Source organism: Acyrthosiphon pisum, chromosome A2 (assembly GCF_005508785.2).
Source record: "Acyrthosiphon pisum isolate AL4f chromosome A2, pea_aphid_22Mar2018_4r6ur, whole genome shotgun sequence".
Taxonomy (NCBI): domain Eukaryota; kingdom Metazoa; phylum Arthropoda; class Insecta; order Hemiptera; family Aphididae; genus Acyrthosiphon; species Acyrthosiphon pisum.
Window position 1 is genome coordinate 78,246,507 of NC_042495.1, and position 20,697 is coordinate 78,267,203.

At 28.3% G+C, this 20,697-nt stretch overlaps 2 protein-coding genes across 6 annotated transcripts in view; both read right to left on the reverse strand.

The window, feature by feature from the left end:
* LOC100166189 (PAX-interacting protein 1) overlaps positions 1-7,551 on the reverse strand; it is a 16,108-nt gene extending 8,557 nt beyond the window's left edge. Inside the window, exons 1-10 of one of the 4 annotated variants that reach the window (XM_008189074.3) lie at positions 7,080-7,343; positions 6,776-6,837; positions 4,174-4,293; positions 3,955-4,083; positions 2,666-2,857; positions 2,439-2,564; positions 2,244-2,349; positions 700-781; positions 433-629; positions 249-358 (exon numbers count right to left, since the gene is read on the reverse strand). In XM_008189074.3, coding sequence (XP_008187296.1) covers positions 249-358; positions 433-629; positions 700-781; positions 2,244-2,349; positions 2,439-2,564; positions 2,666-2,857; positions 3,955-4,083; positions 4,174-4,289 — 1,058 coding nt within the window. In that variant the 5' untranslated portion in view covers positions 4,290-4,293; positions 6,776-6,837; positions 7,080-7,343. Of the gene's footprint in view, positions 1-248; positions 359-432; positions 630-699; positions 782-2,243; positions 2,350-2,438; positions 2,565-2,665; positions 2,858-3,954; positions 4,084-4,173; positions 4,294-6,775 lie in introns of all 4 variants that reach the window. The other 3 variants (XM_029489757.1, XM_016807876.2, XM_001948832.5) reach the window with 3 other exon arrangements.
* Positions 7,552-9,414: 1,863 nt separating this feature from the next.
* On the reverse strand, positions 9,415-13,641 carry LOC100161383 (ras-related protein Rab-7-like). 2 transcript variants are annotated; one of them, XM_016807869.1, is made up of 4 exons: positions 13,062-13,641; positions 12,684-12,971; positions 10,000-10,218; positions 9,415-9,931 (listed from the first exon to the last, which is right to left on the reverse strand). In XM_016807869.1, exons 2-4 carry the CDS (start codon positions 12,861-12,863, stop codon positions 9,701-9,703), a joined length of 630 nt encoding a protein of 209 aa, XP_016663358.1. In that variant the 5' UTR covers positions 12,864-12,971; positions 13,062-13,641; the 3' UTR covers positions 9,415-9,700.
* Positions 13,642-20,697: the final 7,056 nt, after the last annotated feature.

Sequence of the window (20,697 nt, forward strand, 5' to 3'; positions counted from 1 at the left end):
AAGGGTTACCATTTAATCAACTATCTTAAAATAAGAAAAATATAATAATTTTTAATTGTTATACAAAATTGGCCAAAAGCATATAATTGTATATTAAGCCCAGGAAAATATTTATCTTAAAACAATAAAATGAAAATTCTTCAATTTGTTTCAATTATGACAATTTTAGATTTAACTCCAAGTTTGTACTGCAATATATTTTATGTTATTATAATATTAGGTATATAATATATATAATTTTTTTTTACCTATATGGTATGGGAAAATGAATAGCTAGCCAAGGTGGTATCATACTTTTTTTAGAAATTATATCGCTGAGCCAGTAATCAGTCACGCATCTTTTACCATCTTTTATACCCTGATGAAAGTATAAAGAAAAAATAAAGTTATCTATTATTATATATTTATATAAAAAATCAATATAATTTTTACTTGTTCAACTATAGGATGTTTTTGGGTGACACAAATTACATGGGTAATACGAACAGAATAAAACTGCTCAACTAATCCACCATATTTAATAATATTATCCTTGGGCGTAGTGTTTTTGCATAAATGATTAACTTCCTGCTGAATTTGGCCCTCGACAAATAAAAATACACATCCCAATAGAAATTGCTTGGTAGATACTATGGATTAAAAAATAAATTGTATTAATTACATATGAAATGTTAAATATATAACTAGAAGGTATCATACTGTGTAACTGAGGATCATTTCCATAATATTCACTTTTAGTTTGATTTTGAAGTGATATTGCATTTCTGTTTTCAATACTCATCTAAAAATATGGATACATAAATAACTTCAAATATTTTACAATATATCTATTTTAATTAAATATGATATCATTTTTTATAAGAATAACAAAATTAAATATAATATTAATAAAACATTTAAAATATATCATAATATACAGTGTGCCTAAAGTTAAGAGTAACATTAATTTTTTTAATTGTATGACACTTAGTTTGAAATATACATTTTGGAGAAATTAGATATTTGTAACACAATGGTGTTAAAATTAGTTGGTACACAAAATAATAATTAAAAAGCTTTAGCTTTTAAGTAACATGTTCTTATTGTTTTAAATTAATATATTATCTTATATTTCTCAGAAAATATCCGCGAAATTGGCATGGCCTAGCGCCTGCATTCACTCCTCAACCATACACACTGCCAATCTGGCCCAAGAGGGAGAATATCAAGGTTAATATGATAAGATCGTAGTGGCTCACTGATATGTGTCCGGCAGTCCGGCACATGAGTTGCGGGTTCAAATCCTGTACCATGCGTATTTTTTCATTAAATTCTCGATATTTCTCTCCAAGACCAACCACAACATTTGTTGACGGCCGAGTCAAATGGCTCCCCGGCAGGGAATCGAACCCCAGTCTCCGTGTGACAGGCGCGGATAATTATTTATTAATTACCACTATACTACCTAGGAATTATATTTGGAATAATAGTCAATGGTAAAGTGACAAATATATTGCCACAATTTTTGGTTTGTAACTTTTATTAAATTTAAATCCAGCCGAGATCTTTCCAATGTTTTAATTTAAATTTTTTCTTCATTTGTATAAAGGCAGAATTTAATTTTCAAAAGACTTTCTACTGATATTCAGAGTTCTAAAAGTGTCAAGAATTAATAGGCAGCATTATCGACCATTCAAAATACATAAATACATTTGCATACTGTTTTTACTTTATGAGCACTAATAAGTTCACAACATAATAGTTTTTTACATAAAAATGTTTAATATTATTTTTTTTGAATTGCACCCAGATTCAACAATTTATAAAGATTTGATTCTAAAAAAAATAAAGATATTGTTTTGAGAAAAGGCATATGGAGCGTTCCATTTCCACGCCTTAGCAAGAGCCACCACTATTGTAACACTTGCGTGTAATAAGTAAGATTCCTTTTATATAGTTTATGATAAATCTCGTTTATAAAACTCTTGACATACTGTATATTATTATTTATTATATTGTTTTTATAACATTAAATCAGTGGTTCTCAACAAATGTACCGCAAAACTATTGAAAATATAAAACATGCATACTACAAATATACCATCATACTGTAAGTAAATAAATAATTAGTTGCATTATTGCGTGCAAAATGACCTAGAATTTTTAAAAAACATCTAAAGGTGCCAAGAACAAAAAATGGTTGAGAACCATTGCATTAGACGAAAGACAAGAAAACATATACTAAAAAAAAAAATACTAATTACCTTAGATGTACTTGGTTGTTCAATATTTATATTCTCTATATTATAACATCTGCTTTGAAAGTACGCTTTTTCTGATTTTAAATCAGCTATTTCAAATTTTAATTCACTAATTGATCAATAAAATAATATTAGTATGTCCAATATCAAATAACACAATATTTAACTCGTCTAAATTAAATGAAAAAAATACATTACTCAATAATAGATGAGTTTGAAGATTGTAAATCGTAAAGTTCGTGGTTCAGAGATTTAATTTTTGATTGCAGGAGTGAATACCCGGCTTGAAATTTCTTTCTATCAATTTCCGATTCATTGTATTGTCTAAAAAAAATTTATAACATCAAATGCAATAAAAATACTTAATAAAGTGTTATGAAGTTGTAATAAAAAAAATTGCATAATATTATGCTACGATTACTTACACTGTCATTAATTTTAGTTCAGCAGAAATTGCAGAATTATTCTGTTTTTGATTTGCAGCTTCTTTTTTAAATAAATAAACAGATCTATTGCTAATGTCTAAAGCACTCTTTGTATGTTTTAGTTGAGTTTCAAGACAATAGATTGAGTTAGTATTACGGGTTTCTTTCTCTTTTATTCTTCTTAAATGCTCCCTAAAAATTAAAAAATCTGTACTTATTATACAATAAATACATTAGTTTATTGTAATTAAAAATTGAATTGAAGTATAAATAGAAATACTTTTAAATAAATTTTGTTACTCAATAGTAATAAATTATCTAAATTTAAATATTCTTAGTTCTATTAATTTGTCAGATATCTGTTAAAATAAATAATATTCCAATACCGAGATTTCCAAACTGTGGGTCAAAATTATTGCTTGGTGGGCTGCGGTCAGTTTTGAAATATATATTTATTTTATGTATAAAATCAAGAGTATTTTCCATGTAACTGTATTATACCTAAATTTATTACTTTGGTATAAATGCAGTTTAGTTCCTAATTTCCCACGTGATTTTTGAAATGTTTTGTCATTATCTGTGAGGGTTAAGAGTGTACCAGTGACATAGTGACGTGTCACAAAAACTCTGTCATACTAAAAAAGTTATCTCGAAATGAAAAAAAAAATAAAAAATAACAGTCATTAGTATGTTGTGGGTCACAAAAATTTAAAAAATTTTCAAAATGAATCGTACTCTGAAAAGGGGACCTCTTCTCCAATATATTGTAAGTTAATAAAATTTAAAATCATTTAAATTATATATTTTATACATTTTTTATTTGATTAAGACTTACTATTTTTTTTATAAATTTATCGTAATTTTGATTAGTACTGGATAATGAATAGCAAAATTTGGATAGTTAAAAAAAATTAATTTATGTCATATAATGTTTTATAAAAAAAAATAAATTCAAGTATATTAATCAAAGAAGATACAGTAAAACCTCTTTATAACAGACTCCATGTCTCCATATAAAATGGATATCTCCCTAGTCGGAAACTTCTTTATAACAGAAAAATCGGTTTGTACTGATCAATTCTGTTGTAAGGAGTTATTACTGTCCTTCAACTTAAACAAATAAATCATTATTTTTCTTTTATCGATTATGCTAGATCAAATGTTAGAAAACCTTATATTCTATTTTATTCAAAATGAATAAAAGGATGATGAAATGAATTTAATTTATCATTCAATATTCCTTATATAGTTATATGTGAGTTCAAATATTAATAATTACAAATATTTACTTTAGTGTATTTATTTCTTCATCAGTTTTTTTATTCCATGTTTCTCGAGCATTAGGATCAACTTGCAAAAATAATTTAACCAGATTATTTTCTAATACTGATGAACGACAATGCGGGCAAGTTTTTGATCTTTAAACACAAAAATAAAACATAAAAATAAAATTTTTTTTCAAGCAATAAGTTTATAACAAATAAAATTAAAATAATATATTATTTTACCTTGCTAACCATTTCATAAGACATTGATGATGAAAGACATGGCCACACTGTGTTGTATAAGTAGAGTTGAGGTGAATTCCAGCAAATGTCTCATCACAAATTGAACAAGTAAACATTTTTCTAGAAAAAAAAAACTAATTAATTTGAATAAAATACTACATTAACTAGACAATAATAATAGTAGAAAAAAATGTTTTTATGTAATTATTTTTACTTAGGCAAGTAACCAGAAACTACACCAAGTTGATGAAATGTTTTATTTAGGAAGCAAGATCATAAGTATAAGAAATAACAAGAGCACCCAGGAAATTAACCAACAATTAGCAAATACTAATCATCAACAACTATAAGAATCTAATTTGTTTTATCAAAAAATGATAATTTGATATAGGCAAATATAAAATGTTTATGTAGATAATGAAACTTAAACTAATTTTTCATCATATACCATAACACCAACTTTCACCGTAGTAATCTATTGTGGTACACCAAATTTCAAGAAATTTCTTCTTTACAAAACAAATCCAATGATAGCCAGATTGTTGAGAATTATTTATATTTCAGTTTTTTATGGCTTAACAATAAAGTACCTGCTCTAATTAACCAAGAAATTAAAAAAATTCATTTTTCAGTATTTTTGTCTCGTGTGCAGTCTCGTTGGCTGCCGGCTATTGTCCAATCACAGGGGTTCTACAGTTTCGAAGTGGCGCTGTTATTCCTAACTTAATTGGAATAGAGTATACGGATTAGCCCCCCCCCCCTCAAAGTTTATACATCAGTGGCCATGTAAATAGTATTACTGGGTATGGGCCACTTTACCTTGATTGCTAACATTTGTATTTTTAATAAATATATTTGTACACAATTTATATGCCATATTTCTTCTAATTTATTATAATATAGCTAATCCTGCACTTAGTTGCCCGTAAAAATTGTGATTATTCAACTCCTTTTGGATGTAACTTGCTGCAGTAAGGGCCACTCAGCCACCCCGGTAGGCAAACCAACTATGTCGGAACAAGTAGACATTGTGCAAAATTTAGATTGTATGCATGCTTGATCTGCTCGATCAACCAATGGCAACCAATATAACAAAGTTGGAATCGTGCATACAGCCTATGTCTACGTCTACTGGTATTCATGTATGGTGACCTAAGTCGTGTTGAAAAAAAAAATAGAAAAATTGAAAGAACTTGAAAAATTTCAGTCTTTGAAAATTTTCCAGGTTGCTGAAAATTTCAATGAAAAAAAAAATGTTCATGTGAACATTTCAAGCATATACCTCTACTTGTACCTGATCTGTCCGAATAACAATGGCAACCATTAATAAATAAATACTAATTTCTACTAATTATTTCTCCTATAACGAATAGCAACAATTTACAAACATTTCCATTGTTAATTTCAAAATCCCTGTTTGAGCACCTCCCCGGGTTAACTTAACCTTTTTTTAAATTAGCCTATGTTATTCAGGGATAATGTAGCTTACTATTGGTAAAAGAATTTTCAAAATCAGTTCTGTAGATCCATAGATTATCCCCTACAACCTTAGAAACTGTACCTCTTTATTATAATAGAATAGATAAATTAAGTTAATTTTTTATTACTATTTTTGAAATTTTGTATATCATGTTAAATATTACTATATTCTGGCCCATTAAAGATCATTACTGTATCCGCGTTTGATTCCGAGCATCCCCACGTATTTGACATACACCGAATGGCACAAAGTGGGAAAGTAGTAAGAGAATACAGTTAGTCTTCATAAGCGAAACGGTAATGATCTCTCATGGGCCGGAGTATAGTGCATGATCTGTCCAATAATGAATCAAATAATTGATTTAAATAATCAATATATTATACAAAGTAACCTAATATTTAAGCCTTATAATAGTATATTGTATATGTATGGTGATTCACCAAGCATGCCCAATAATTAAATTATTCTAATTCTAACTATTAGAATTTTCAAATGTTCTCAGACCATTTTTGCATTGTACTACTTAAGAATTGTCTTGTGACGACACAAACTTCTGTATTTTAAATGAGAACACTCCTTTTTTACTGTACATTTTTAGTAGATTTTTTTTTGAAAATGTTGATGTACCTAATTCAAAGTTCAAATGAGTAATTTCTCAGTTATTAAAATGTTTATTCTAAGATTAATAGTCCTTTAAAGTGGTTTTACTTAAATATAAAAGATGTAATATTGAATCTAGTATTTGTTTATACTTTGACCATTTTTACAAATCATTAATTTTGTTGGATTAATACTTAACACCATAGCCTCCATATCTTCCTAACCCGTTATCATGGATCTATTATACTTGGTGTACAAAGCAAAAAACTCAATAACTACTTATTACAATTTTAATTCCAACACGCTAACATTTTCAGAAAAATTATCCACTGTATAATTTAGAAGTTTAGGCCACAGGACACTCCTTAAGTAAGTAGTACAAACAATTTCAAGAATTTAAAATATTATTTAAAAATTCCAAAAATCAGAATTTGATTAATTAAATTATTAAAGGAAAAATGTGGGTGCGTCATCTTATATAATAAGATGATTATAAGTATATAAAACAAACTAAAAAGTTACCTTGTAAATAAATATTCTTCTCAATGCTTGTTGTCTTATCAACACATAATTAATAATATTACCTAAACATTATACTCTGATAAACGTTATGAATTATAATGTATTAATAGTAAAATGTATACTTTAGTTAGGTACTTAAGTTTATTTAAAACATGAATAGCATAATGAACTAATTACAAATTTAAATTATTGATAGGTAGGTATATGAATATAGAACACACAGTCTTATTGACAATTTAGAATATTATATTGTAATAGGTATTTTTATGGTATAAATTAAAAATACAAAGTATTAAGACGTTACCTAAAATCTAAAACTGTTTACAAATCATCCTTATTTCAAAATTTCAAATTGTGTGATATAATTATATAAATATAAATTATAACACTCAATAATTATTACATAATAGTATGATAACGCATTATAAGTTGTAACTTGACAACCTGTAGGTGGTTTGGTAGTATTTCTGAACATAATCACAGGGAAACACGTTTAAACACAATGTAAAGTCGTAAACACGGTCTTTAGAAGCGTGGTCGTAAAGAAGAAATGTACAAAATGACATATCGCCATATCTTTTATTTAATATCTATGGCAACAATCATAATTCACGATGTAGGGAAGATAATATTATCTGTGGGAAACGGGAATGGTAAGCATGGTTATATACTCCGGCCCACGAGAGTCCATACGTAAACCGCGCATTCATATAGTAATACGTGACGTCTGTTTTCTCCCACCATGATGCCACTCCCTCTATTCGGCTACGTGCCCATGCGCAGTGACGGACGCATTCTGACGCATTATATACTTTTGTTTTTCCATTGAGAATCCCCTTTTTTTACTGTAAATTATTTAGTTGATAGTGTTTTTTTTATATATTTTGAAGTACCTAATTCAAAATTTGAATGAGTAGTTTGTTAAATATTAAAATATTTGTATTAAGGATAATAGTCCTTAAAAATGGTTTTACATTAATATAAAATAGACGTAAAACTGGAACTAGTATTTATTATAGGTGGGTACCAGGCTTTCCAAAAATTTTAATTTTAGATTCTGAGTGGGGCGATGAATATATTGATTTTACTATGATGTGTTTTAATTTTTATCTGGATGTGTAGGTACGCGATAATAATTAGTCGAAATAATGTGACTGGCAATTATTTGTTAACATATATATAGTGGTTAAGTCCGGGTTTAGAAGTTTTAGAGACTTCTATACTTTAGTAACAGAATAGATGAAATCCGTAATTATATTTTAGAACTTCATAATATATTCAGCTGTTTAATTATGTGTGTAGCGCCGAGTTTTATACCAGTGGCGTATTTACAGAGGGGAGGGAATCAAGGGGATCAATCCCCCCCCCCCATAGCTTAGGTTCTATAATACGTATGATATTTTTCCGAGTCCTAACTTAAGGCCTCTAGCTTTAAAAGCGGGGCTACTGGATAAAATCATAACCCCTTGCTATGAGATTCATTAGATTATATTCTTAATTCTTACTTCTAGATTAGATAATAGGTTAATTTGCTATTTTATGCATTTAAAAGACAGAGACAATTCATGCAAATGTAGCATCCTCTTAATACAAAACTAATTGAACAAGTTTATAGGTAATACTATAATATTATATTAATTATATACCTATATAAATAGGTAAAATTGTTGTCGAAAAATTATGCAGATATTTTAGTATTGAACTCTTGATATTTACAATATTTAATTTAATAATTTAATTCGAGAGGACCCGCATATTGTGTTGTCTTCATCTTACAAAATATGTACAACATAGACAAAAACTGTTTTCTGCATAACAACTTTACTCCCTTTGTACTTATAGTCGAATTACCAAAATTCCACAACACATAGGGAATAACTTTGCCTGTGGCACAGCGCTTTTATTTTTCGGATAACATAAATACAATTAGTTATCAGATGGAGAACATTTTCTTTTAATTATTGAAAATAATTGGTTAGTGTTATTAAAAAATTAAAATGCTAAGTCACAGATAATGTTTTTCCCTGTGCGTTGTGGAATTTTGGTAATTCTACTATAAATACATAGAAAATAAAGTTGTTACCTGTAAAACAGTTTTTGGCTATGTTGTACATTTGTGAGACAGATACAACACATAGCACGTCCTCTTGACAATTATTGTTGAGAATGGGTTTGATTATTGATTGTTAGTATTTTGTAATTCATTTACAGATAAAATAACAAGGTAGAACATCCTTTATATATAGATAAAAACAATGTAGTTGATTATTCCTAACATTAATATAATATTATAGAAATATTAATGGAGTATAGATATTAAGATAAATAAGGAATAAAATTTGATAATATTAAAAAAAATTGTTTTTAGTAGGTATAAAATGTAGTTATTACTAAGCAAATTGGTTTTGTTCAGATATAAATTCTATACATACACAGAAAAAAAAAAGTTTATTTCATAAGTAAAAATGTATACTAAATGAAGGAATAAGAATATGTATCAATATTTATACTGAAAATAAACATACATATTAATATAATATAATATGTATGTTTTATTCTAAAGTATTTGTAAATAAGCTAGATATTTTATAAGTACAACAAAATACTCAACATTCTGTTGACAAATTAATGAAAAGTAATAATAATAATAATAATAATAATAATAAAAATCATATTAGGGTATAATGTGACCATACATATAAGTAGAAACAAATAAAATATATATTTATAACTTAAATTCAAATATTAAATAATAGACTATCTCCACGTTTATATAATGTTCTTTTTTCATTAATTTATACATATAATATATATATATATATATATATACTCAAGACAATAACTTTGTATCTTGTTAGAAACTCAGCCAAGGAGTATGTTGATAATAGACAGCAATATTCCAGGAAATGTAATAATTGACTATCATTAGCAAGCACAATTATCACTGCCCGAGGACCTGTTGTCTGTAGAACCGCCGTCCAACTTTATTTGATCTGGAAATTCATTATATAGCTCTACATCTGATTCTTGAGCTAATGCATTTCGTGCTATCGTTTTAAAAGCTTGTTCAACATTGACTGCTTCTTTAGCAGATGTTTCAAAGTATGGTAAGCCATTCTTGCTCTGGCACCATTGCTGAGCTCTTTTAGTGGACACCTATACATATATATATATTGTATAAAATAAATAATTATAATATATTAGAAATAATAAAATCATCTTACAGCTCGATTATCTAAATCAACTTTGTTGCCTAGGACCACAAAAGGGAAATGATCAGGATCTGATGGTGATGCTTGTATTAGAAACTCATCCCGCCATCCATCCAAAGATTTGAAAGATCCTGGTGATGTTACATCAAATACTAATACACAACAATCAGCACCACGATAAAATGCCACTCCTAATGACTGGAAACGTTCTTGACCGGCTGTATCCCATATCTATTATACGTCATAATAACAAAAAAGTATAATAAATAATAGTATTAATTGAATGATGAATAGTATTATTTATATCATACAGTGAGTGTAGTTTCATTGGATGGAAAACATTTCTAAAAAACATTATTTAACAAAAAAAAAAAACAAAAACCAAAGATGATTGTAAAACGATAACGAAAAATTTCAAAAACAGAAAAAATATAATAACGAAATCAAAAACGAAAATAAATTATAATACCTATTATACCATGAAAAAAAAAAAATTCTGTTATCGAAAAGTTGAAAATTCTGAGTTGACGGCAGTCAGCATATACCCTAAGGCAGCGGTAACCAATGACCAATTTTGTGCGGCCTGAGTACAAGGAATAAAAGTAAAAAACGATAATGAAATGCACAAATATAGCTTTCACAAATCATATACCAAATTTCAAAAAGTTTGATGAGAGCAAGACTTGCTATTTTTTCTACTTATTAGGCGGCCGCATAATTTTTAGGTCGCCGGCTGCCATAAATGAATTTGGATTTATATTAACTTTTCCAAGGCGCAACAATAAAGAACTAAAAAATGCGCCGTGGCGTAATGGGAATAATTAAAGTTTTTTTGATGTAATAAACCTATTTAAAATTTTTTTTTCCAATTCAATAGTATATATACAAATTTTTAATGACACTAAAAATTTGCTTGGCGTACCAATGATACATATTCATGTGGCCATCGGCTGCAGCATGGCAGTCAACGTGTTAACCCAATTTTCTATTTGTATTATAAATTTATATTTAATTTAATTTAATTTATTATTATTGTGTTACTTTTGCATTATAATATAATATATTAAAAGTATTTGATTTGAATTTTGATGGACCAAAAAAATTATCAAAATTCTCATTGTGGCCCTCCAAAAATATTAAATGGTAACTCCTGCCCTATTGGAACACCACTGTATATATTATGTTATAGCCCAATACTTAATATTTGCTCATAACCTAAAGACTCTTTTAATATTTTCATAAATCAGCTTGATATAATTATAATAAAAAAAGATTTTATCCCAAACTAGTTACGCAGCAAGTAATAAATAGGTTGGTACACTAGAGATCTGCACGGGCCGTGCCATAATATAAATATTGTGGGTTGGTTATGGGTGGGATCGTAGTATTTTTCTTTGGACCAGGTCGGTTAAAAATAAAACTACCTGATTTAATTGGTAACACGATGTGATCAATGTTCACAAAAAATATGCTAAATTATATAGATAATTTATTCACCCCACTACTCGTTTACTGATAGTATATAATAGGTAGTAGGTACTATATAGGTACCTAGTCATCACGGGCTTGGTTGGGTTGGATTTAAAAAAAAATTACAGACCAGGCCTAGTTTCGGGACGAAAAAAAAACGGCCAGTTTAGGTCTCTAGAATCTACCTGAGTACAAAAATGAATGATGATAATGAGGGTTTTGTATTAAAAAAATCACCCTGAATATATATATCAATTCAAAGATTAGTAATTTTAATCTGTATTATAAAGTTTTTTCAAGGAAATATTACTTTCATATCGTCTTTGAATTGTTGTTATAAATTGATTCGTTATCTACCTATTACAGAATGGGTATTTCAAGTAAACAATATGGTAGTATTAAAATTGTGTTTATATAAACTGTGTATCTCCATTAGACAGAGTTTTAAATTATAACATTAATAAATCATAATTATTAATTAGGTATTCAGAAATCAATCGATATCTAATTCAATATTTACTTGGATCATGGGAAAAAAAGTATCAGCATAGGTACAACAAATGGATTTATTTGTGACATAAGTACATGCATTATAATAATTTAGGTACGTCGAGCAAAAATTCTATTGAAACAAGTGAGATGAGACGTGTTGTCGAAAAACTAGACTAGAATTGATCCCAGATTTTACAGTTGTAGGTGTCTTAAATCTTATATCTAAAATTACTACTGTAGGCCAATGAAAGTATAGTTCATAATTCATATACTTATATATATATATAATTCATATACTTATATATATATATATAATTCATATACTTATATATATATATATATATGTATAAAATAAAAATTAATAATAATTATACCAAAAGACAAAAATTCATAAATCATAATAAAATTAATTATTACGTATTATAATTTATGGATATAGGATATAAATATATAATGCGTTCCAGACGGAAACCACGATTATATAGATTATTTATATATCGATTATATCGATTATTATTAAATAGATATATAGAATTAACTATAGTCATGGCCGAAACCAAAAATTAATAATATTACGTCTTATCAAAGATAACAACGACGACGTAGCCCCACGGTTAAGGAAGTTGTCGACGTGACGACGTCGCAATCAATCTACCCGACGGCCGACGTCCATTGACCTTGGCGGCCGACGTGCACAAAGCCACAAAGGATTCGGACCGGGTGTGCTTGCTTACCTGCATTGTGACGATCCGATCGTCGACCATCACCTCTTTGGTCAGAAAATCGGCGCCGATGGTTGCCTTGTACTGGTTGGTGAACTTCTTGTTGACGTACTGGTTCATCAGCGACGTCTTACCCACGCTTGAATCACCCAGAATGATCACTTTCAGTAGAACCTTCTTCCTGGTCGCCATGATCGCGTTGCAATGCGCGTGTCCAGCGACAATTAGGATAGAACTTGACTGCACGCGCCAACACGACCTGCGGAATTGCGTCAACAGTTAACACCCACACAGCAAAAACTATAGCGAGCCCAATGATACTCAATGATATTTTTGATTGCTACGAGAAAAAATTAAACAACAGAGAGACGAAGAACACTTGTCACTTACTTGCGTCCAACTGAAACACAATTTGTTGTATTTTTTTGTAGGCTGGTGAAATGCAAAAGTTTGATACGAAAACAATAGACTGCGTGCGTCGCAGTAAATACGAATTATAATAATAACGATCACGACACGATTATGCAATAAATATGATAATGTCTGTTATGTTGTATACCAATGTGCGTGTGTATCAAATTATGTACATTGTACACATAAATATATTATGTTTATGAAGTATAATGTTTATTATGCGTGCTGTCCGCGGAGCTGCGCAGTGGAATGTTATTTCCGTCAACGTCGTTCGTCACTCGTCACTGACATACTCTCCCTCTGAGTACTGACTACTGACAACTGACCAGTCCGACCAGTGACCACTTGCCACTTGGGCACTTGGCAATCAGCGTTGAGCGTGGGTATAGTACCCATAAAACTTTTAACTACGCTGTACGCAACGTAAAATAAACGTAGTTATCTGCAAGCGGGTGGAGGTGGTAGACAGTTTGTTGTAGTAGTGAGTAATGACATTGTTGTGGTGGTGATGATCGGCGGGGTGGAGAGTACCCATGTACGTATTATTATTTTTCACAGCACAGCTGTATTTCACACATTCGGTCACGATAGCAGTGTGATCACGCACTGGGAAAGTATAAAACGAGCGACGCAGCCTGCTGTTAAAATTATTGATTTTATTTATTGAAAAATATCATGGAAGCATATTTAATAATATGGCCTACCGGGAAATTTTAAAATCGGCCCCTACATGAAAAAAACCGTCGAGGAGTCATTCATGTGTCAAACGATAATAATTAGTCCCTAAAGCTCCCCCCCCCCTATTTGCACCTATAAATCTATGGCCATATATTTCTATCTATATTAGCATAATAATATATAATTTAGGTATTATCAATTATTAATTAACAATTTGACGATTTGCTAATCAGCCCAAAATTGAAAATAATCATCTACACTAGTACAATTTAAAAATATAAATATAATAATATGTTTTACTGAAGAATAAAACAATTATGTTGTGTATGAAGAATATAGTCCTGAGAATACTTCCTGGGATTCCTAAATTAGGACTCTAGTATGTATTGGACACTATGATGATACTCCTGGTTGGCTCCTTGGACTCTTCCGGGTCAACATTATGTTTACATGCCGTTATGCAGAAGGAAATGTGAAACCAGTTTAATCTATTTTCTATGCTGATGAAGTCAGTGGCGCACACACAAAAATAAATAGGGATAGCATATTGAATCAGTTACATCTATATTGGCCATTAGGCTAATGGCTATAGCCTATAATTGATCAATAGTTTATTTTTAACATTTTCATATGTAGTAGAATTTTTATAATGAAATATTTTGGGGCCAGGGGGTCCACTCACCCACTCATCCACCAAAAAATCAGGGCTAGCAGCTGTTACCCTTGAATCCTTCAGTGTGCACCACGGGCGACGGGCGTATATAAATTGCGCCGAAATTACCTTTTTACCTGCAAGAAATCTATGGATTGCGCCAAACTTTTTACATATTGATTCCGCCGGCTAATAATCCACTGAATATTTGTAAAGTATTTATTTTAATAATAACAAAATGTAAAAGGCTTATATTTACATTTATGTTAATATTATTTTTTGGGATAAAATATTATGTTTTATTTCATTAGTACACCCAGCAGCTATAACACTGTAATTATATGATAATTATTTAAATAACAAATAGATAATAGGTAGATAGGTAGGAATAACAAAAAAAAATTTACGGCGGAATCGATAAAGCCCTTGCGCCACTGGATGAAGTCGAAAAATCTTTTCGTACAATATGTAAATCGGTATTTTTTATAGAACATGGTGGACGTATATGTACGGTGGGCGGTGGCAGATATAAAACAGCATAGGCAAAAATTTAAAAAAAATATTTAATGACATCATCAGCTTTATTGCACATAGCTACATTTAATTTGCTTTATATTATATTTAGTCGGGTTTATGGTAACTCATATATAAATATTGATCATATATTAATCTTAATTAATCAAGTATCGACCATCAGTATCAAAATAAAATTGATTTTGTTTACCAGGTACTGGCTAATATAGTACTACTTATGTAGATATGTAAAAATAATTTATTTATTTATTAATTAAATTTGGTTTTTTAAGCGTCCCATATTTTTATTTTACTTCTTTGACCACAATAGATGCTCCAAATATTCATTTTGACGACAGTACTCAGTAGGTATAACATCTGAATTATAAATACGCGTTAGCTAGCTAATTCAAACCATCGTTTAGATTTTATATTATGAATTATTTTACTTTTTTTTTAATTACAAAAATATTAATACCTTTAAGTATATTATGTATTTTTTCAAATTCTAAAATATTATTAAACATTGAATACCTATTGTAGCGTATCAGATTTTTTTCTAAGTTTGTGGTTAAAATTTCTATGATATGTTCTAACAATTAACAAGTATAGACCCCCCCCCCCCATTTTATTGAAAAAATTCTGGTTGCGCCTACTGCACAGCAGAGCGATATCCACATACCCACTTTTTTATTATTTATGTTAAACCTCTTAAAGGAAAATGAACGAATCAAATTATAATTAAAATTTTATGATGCATAGATGACGAGATGTAATTCGACAAAGAATATTTCAAGTTACCGCTTGTAACTACTCACAGATATCGATACTAACTGTACTGTAGGTACTATATAAATACAGTGTTGGGTAGTAACGTAACGGAAGTAACGCGTTGCTGTAACGGCGTTACTTTGCTTGTAACGCGTTACGTAATTTCATTAGAATTATATCCTAGTAACGAAAATGTAATGGAAATTACTTTTGATAAGTAATTTCTATAAAATAACGCGTTACAGTTTTGAATTATTAAGTACCTACCTATTACCAAAAAAAAAATAAAATAAATATAGGTATGTATAGGTAATGCGGGTATTATTATGTTTACCAATCAATCTTATATTATGTTTATATATTTAATTTTAACTCGCCACAATTCAGTTTTCAATTGTTTTGACATTTGATATGTCCAATTGCACGGTAAATCACGAGAAAAGTTATTATTTAATTTGATTCCTCTAAATAAGTACCTTCGCAGAACGTTTCCTATGATATCTATTATAGCGTGGACTAATGAGTAATGAGTTATATACCTACGCTCCTATTAACTATACAGGTTTTATAAATAATTAGTGTTGTACAAAAACTGCTCAATTTGAAAATACTTATTAGTTATTACTATATTTGGAATTTACATTAGAATATAACATTATATATTTTCTGATAATTAAATAAAATCAAAATATTTAAACATTACACTGTTATAAATCATTATAGCCATTTCACATTTGGCATTTATAAGAAAAGGTTTATTTTTATGATTGTATAAGTTATAATTGTGTTCTATAATATAGATATTATGTATTATGATTTTATTTTCACAAACATAATATTTAATAACACAAATACAAGATTGAGTGCTATTATTCGTTATTTGGTGTCAGTTGATCAGTTGACACTCTACAGATAGGTATAGGTATAGGTTTATGTTGTCATTTTGTGACACAAATACAAAACTATACTATACTTGATAATGATTAATTACTATTGATAAGTAGCTACAATTAATAAGTAGGTACTACTTTTTAATAGTCATAACTCATAAGTAATTACCTACTATTGTAGTATTGTTATGTAAATATGTATTATAAACTGTACATCTTTTTTTTTGTACACATTTTTAAAATTATACCTTTTTAGCATAGGTAATATATTTTTATAAAAAGTTACATTATTGCCTGCAGAATGATAATTGCCAAGAAATTTGAAAAAAAAAAAATATTAATTTTTTTTTTGTAACGAGAAAGTAATGAGTTACTTTTCTATTTGAAAAGTTAAGTAATTTCACTTCAATTTTATTTGAGTAACGAGTAAAGTAAATTAATTACTTTTTAAAAGTAACTTACCCAACACTGTATAAATATCTGTGTAGGTATTAGGTACTAGGTACCTACCTACTTTATAACTATAGATATAAGGTTATCACTTATCATCAGTTCTACATCAGTAATCACTTATTACATACCTATAATTTTATACATACTTATATCATACATTTATAAAGAATGATTAATGTGTGTAGTACAATAAGCCAATTATTTAATGACTAATATTTATTAAGTGTTTCATATTCGTGTTTCATTATTATAATTTATAATCTTTTTTATGTAAACTGAAACTTTGATTGGGGGTATTTGTGTATACATATTTTACTATTAAAAATACATTGTCATAATTTATATTTATCTTAATATTATTATTATTAACAATGAAAAAAATATACAAATTATAATAACTAACTGGTTTATAATATAATATTATTTAATTTCAGTATAATATTTGTCGAATTGAGATGTCGAACTGTACTTTTAATTTTTATTACCGAAGGCCGAAGGGTATTCCTATCCATTGATAAATGATTAAATAAATAAATATTTATGCAGTAATGTCATATAATATAATATGTACCTATTTATCAATTTATAATAATATAATAATTATCATTCAAATTTTATATATTTTTATTATTATTAATTATTTTTTTTGACAACTGTACCCAATAGTACGTAAGAGCTTTGGGGATTTTTTTTCCTAAATTCAAAAATATTGAATAGTATATAGGTATATATAAATGAAATATTGGAAATGTAGATTGTTAATTAATTATATTTATTTGTAATGTATTTAAATGTTAATTTGACCTACTTAAAAGAGACTTAACCAAATTTTGAGAGGAAGAACATTTAAACTAAAATCCTACTAATTTTGTGAGATAAAAGCTTAAAATTAAATTCTAATATTAATATGTATATTATAATATAATGTGGTTTCTCACCTTAGCGTAGGTATATGCACATGTGGGGACGCACGGTAAACAAACTGTATAGGTACTTACGTAAATCGAAGGCGTATGTATGCACACACACAAAATTGTGCTCCGGTCATGCCGTAAATAGGCAATAGCGTTTGGGATTTGGAGGGGCTAAAGCCTTACTTTAATAATATTGAATAAGCTTAAAACAAAATGTAGGAAATGTTTGGGGGCTAAGGAATTTTTTGAGGGGCTAGCCTCTAAAGGCCCCCCTATTTGTGCATATGGCTCCGGTTACTATACCCAAAACACATGGGGAGATAGTAATGGGTATATCCTCACGGGACACCCTGTATAGGTAAGTACAAAAAAAACTACTTGATCGATCTGAAATTCTCAGAGTCGTTATTAGAGATATCAGAAAAATTTAGAAAGTAAGTATTTTGTAATAAAACAAGGTGATCAAATAAATAATAATATTTATAATAGTAATCATCTAAACTTTCTAAAGGCAACCTCTACCGGTAATATAAAAATTAGTTAAAAACAAGTTATAACACAAAAAATTAAAAAACTGCACACGGGTGAACCTGGGTTATTCAGTTGAGATAATACAATATTATCAAAAGTATAAAATATTCATTGTATTAGTATATTATATTGTGTCAGGGGCGTATTTACGGGGACGGATATGGGGACAAATCCGCCCCCATGGCTCTTTAAATACACTACTATTATTTTATTATAATTATTACATCATAATCTGTAAGCTAAAATTCTTGCCATCCGCCCCAACAAAAAATACTAAATACGCCACTGTACTGTGTAACTAATAAGAGCCTAAATTTACTCAATAACTTATTTTATTTTAACGCTTCTGTAGACAAACAAATTGTTTTATTATTTAAACATAATGAATAGTAGCTAATGTGATTAGTATATAGGTAAATATTAAAATATGAAATATTTAATATAATTATTATGTAATATGTAATATATACCTATTATTATATATATACCTATTTATATGTAACATATACAGGGTGTAACAGATATAACTGACTTTTGGAATAACTTTTGCTCTAATCAATATTTTAAAACTTTTTTTTTATATATTATTTATAGCCATTCGCGCTACACGTGTAATAAAAAAAATTATTTTTATTTTTTAATACCAAAAATAAAAAAATTTAAATTTGATTTAAATTTTTTTGAATAAATTCAAAATAGTCAATTTGTGAATCTGATTATAAGAATAATTTGGATGGTAAAAAAATTTATCTAAAGCAAGTAGTTTATTTTTTAGAATTTTTTAAAATATCAATATTTTTTCGATTAAATTAATCTGGAACGCAATAACTTTTTTAAAAATTTGCTAACATGGGTATATTTCTTAAGCTATTTATTTATCATATAATTTTAACAATTTTTGTCATACGTTTAAGTAACATACATTTTTTTTTTTTTGGTCAAGTCTTTCTGTTACACCTTGTATATTATATATTATGTTAGTATGGCCGTAATGCCATATAGGTGTACGTATATTTAATTAATGGTATTCGTGTACTACCCACCTATAAAACCATAAGCATTACAGACAATAGATAATAGTATAGGCACGTTTAGCCGTTTAGTATAATACCTGGTACCTAAATAGATATAAAGGTATAAAATATGTATATATAAATATTATATAAATACTTAATGCATTCAGCATTGTATATAATATATATCTTATAATATGAATATTTTCACAGCTGCGATTACAAAATTGTTTCCCAATTAATAATTATACATTTATAGGCACTATGAAATTTGTAACCAATAATCATATGTCCATATTATACTCATATTGTAAAAAGACAGTATATTTTATTGTACAGCTTTTAATTTTTACGGATTCAGAATCACTAACAAACTATAGTTCAAAGAATAGTCATTATGGCGATTGTCGATTTCAGTCAGTAATTTTCTGTTTCTGTCTAACACACACGCAACATAGGATTATAGACGTGTTCTATTCAGGGGCTGGACCGAACCTAAAAGAACCAGTTCTGGAACCGGAACCTTTAAAATATTAAGAACTGGAACCGTTATTTTATTTTTGGAGAACCGGTATCGGAATTCGGAACCGATACCGATAAAAGACAGAAAATAACCGGCAGGAAACACTTTAATATAAGTAAATTACTTCACGTAACATTTAGTCTGCCAGTAATTATAGTTATATTGGTATGTAATAATTTGTTTAATTATGTTATCCGCTTATAGTGGAGAACAATAGAGATAAATATTTAAACAACAATTTGTGCTCTATTTAAAAAATAAAAATGATTAAATTTGTCTAAATAGTTGAAGCTTTAAAATATTTTTCTATACTTATGACTTACTGTTTTAGATATTGGACTTATATAATATATATAATATAATATGCGTAGTCATTATTTTTTATTGTGTATAAATTTATATAATACTATATTATTATGTACCTACAGACGCAGTTGGTATGAATAATTATGAATACAGGTTCACTGTTTACATAAATACATGATATAGAAATAGCAATAGCAATATTCACACAATATTTACATAAATATAATAATATTATTATGTAATATAAAAACGTGTATTATATTAAATTAAATAAATTGTATAGTAGCCAATAAGTACCTACTTAAACACATGTTATTTTTTTGGGAGGGGGGATTTGGTGGGGAATCGCACCCTGGCTACCACAGATA

Coding starts and splice junctions, on each gene's coding strand:
- LOC100161383 (XM_016807869.1), bottom strand. CDS start 12,863: ATGGCGACCAGGAAGAAGGTTCTACTGAAAGTGATCATTCTGGGTGAT. Junction 10,219..12,683: donor ATCGGATCGTCACAATGCAG/GTAAGCAAGCAC, acceptor GACGTATAATAG/ATATGGGATACAGCCGGTCA. Junction 9,932..9,999: donor TTGATTTAGATAATCGAGCT/GTAAGATGATTT, acceptor ATATATGTATAG/GTGTCCACTAAAAGAGCTCA.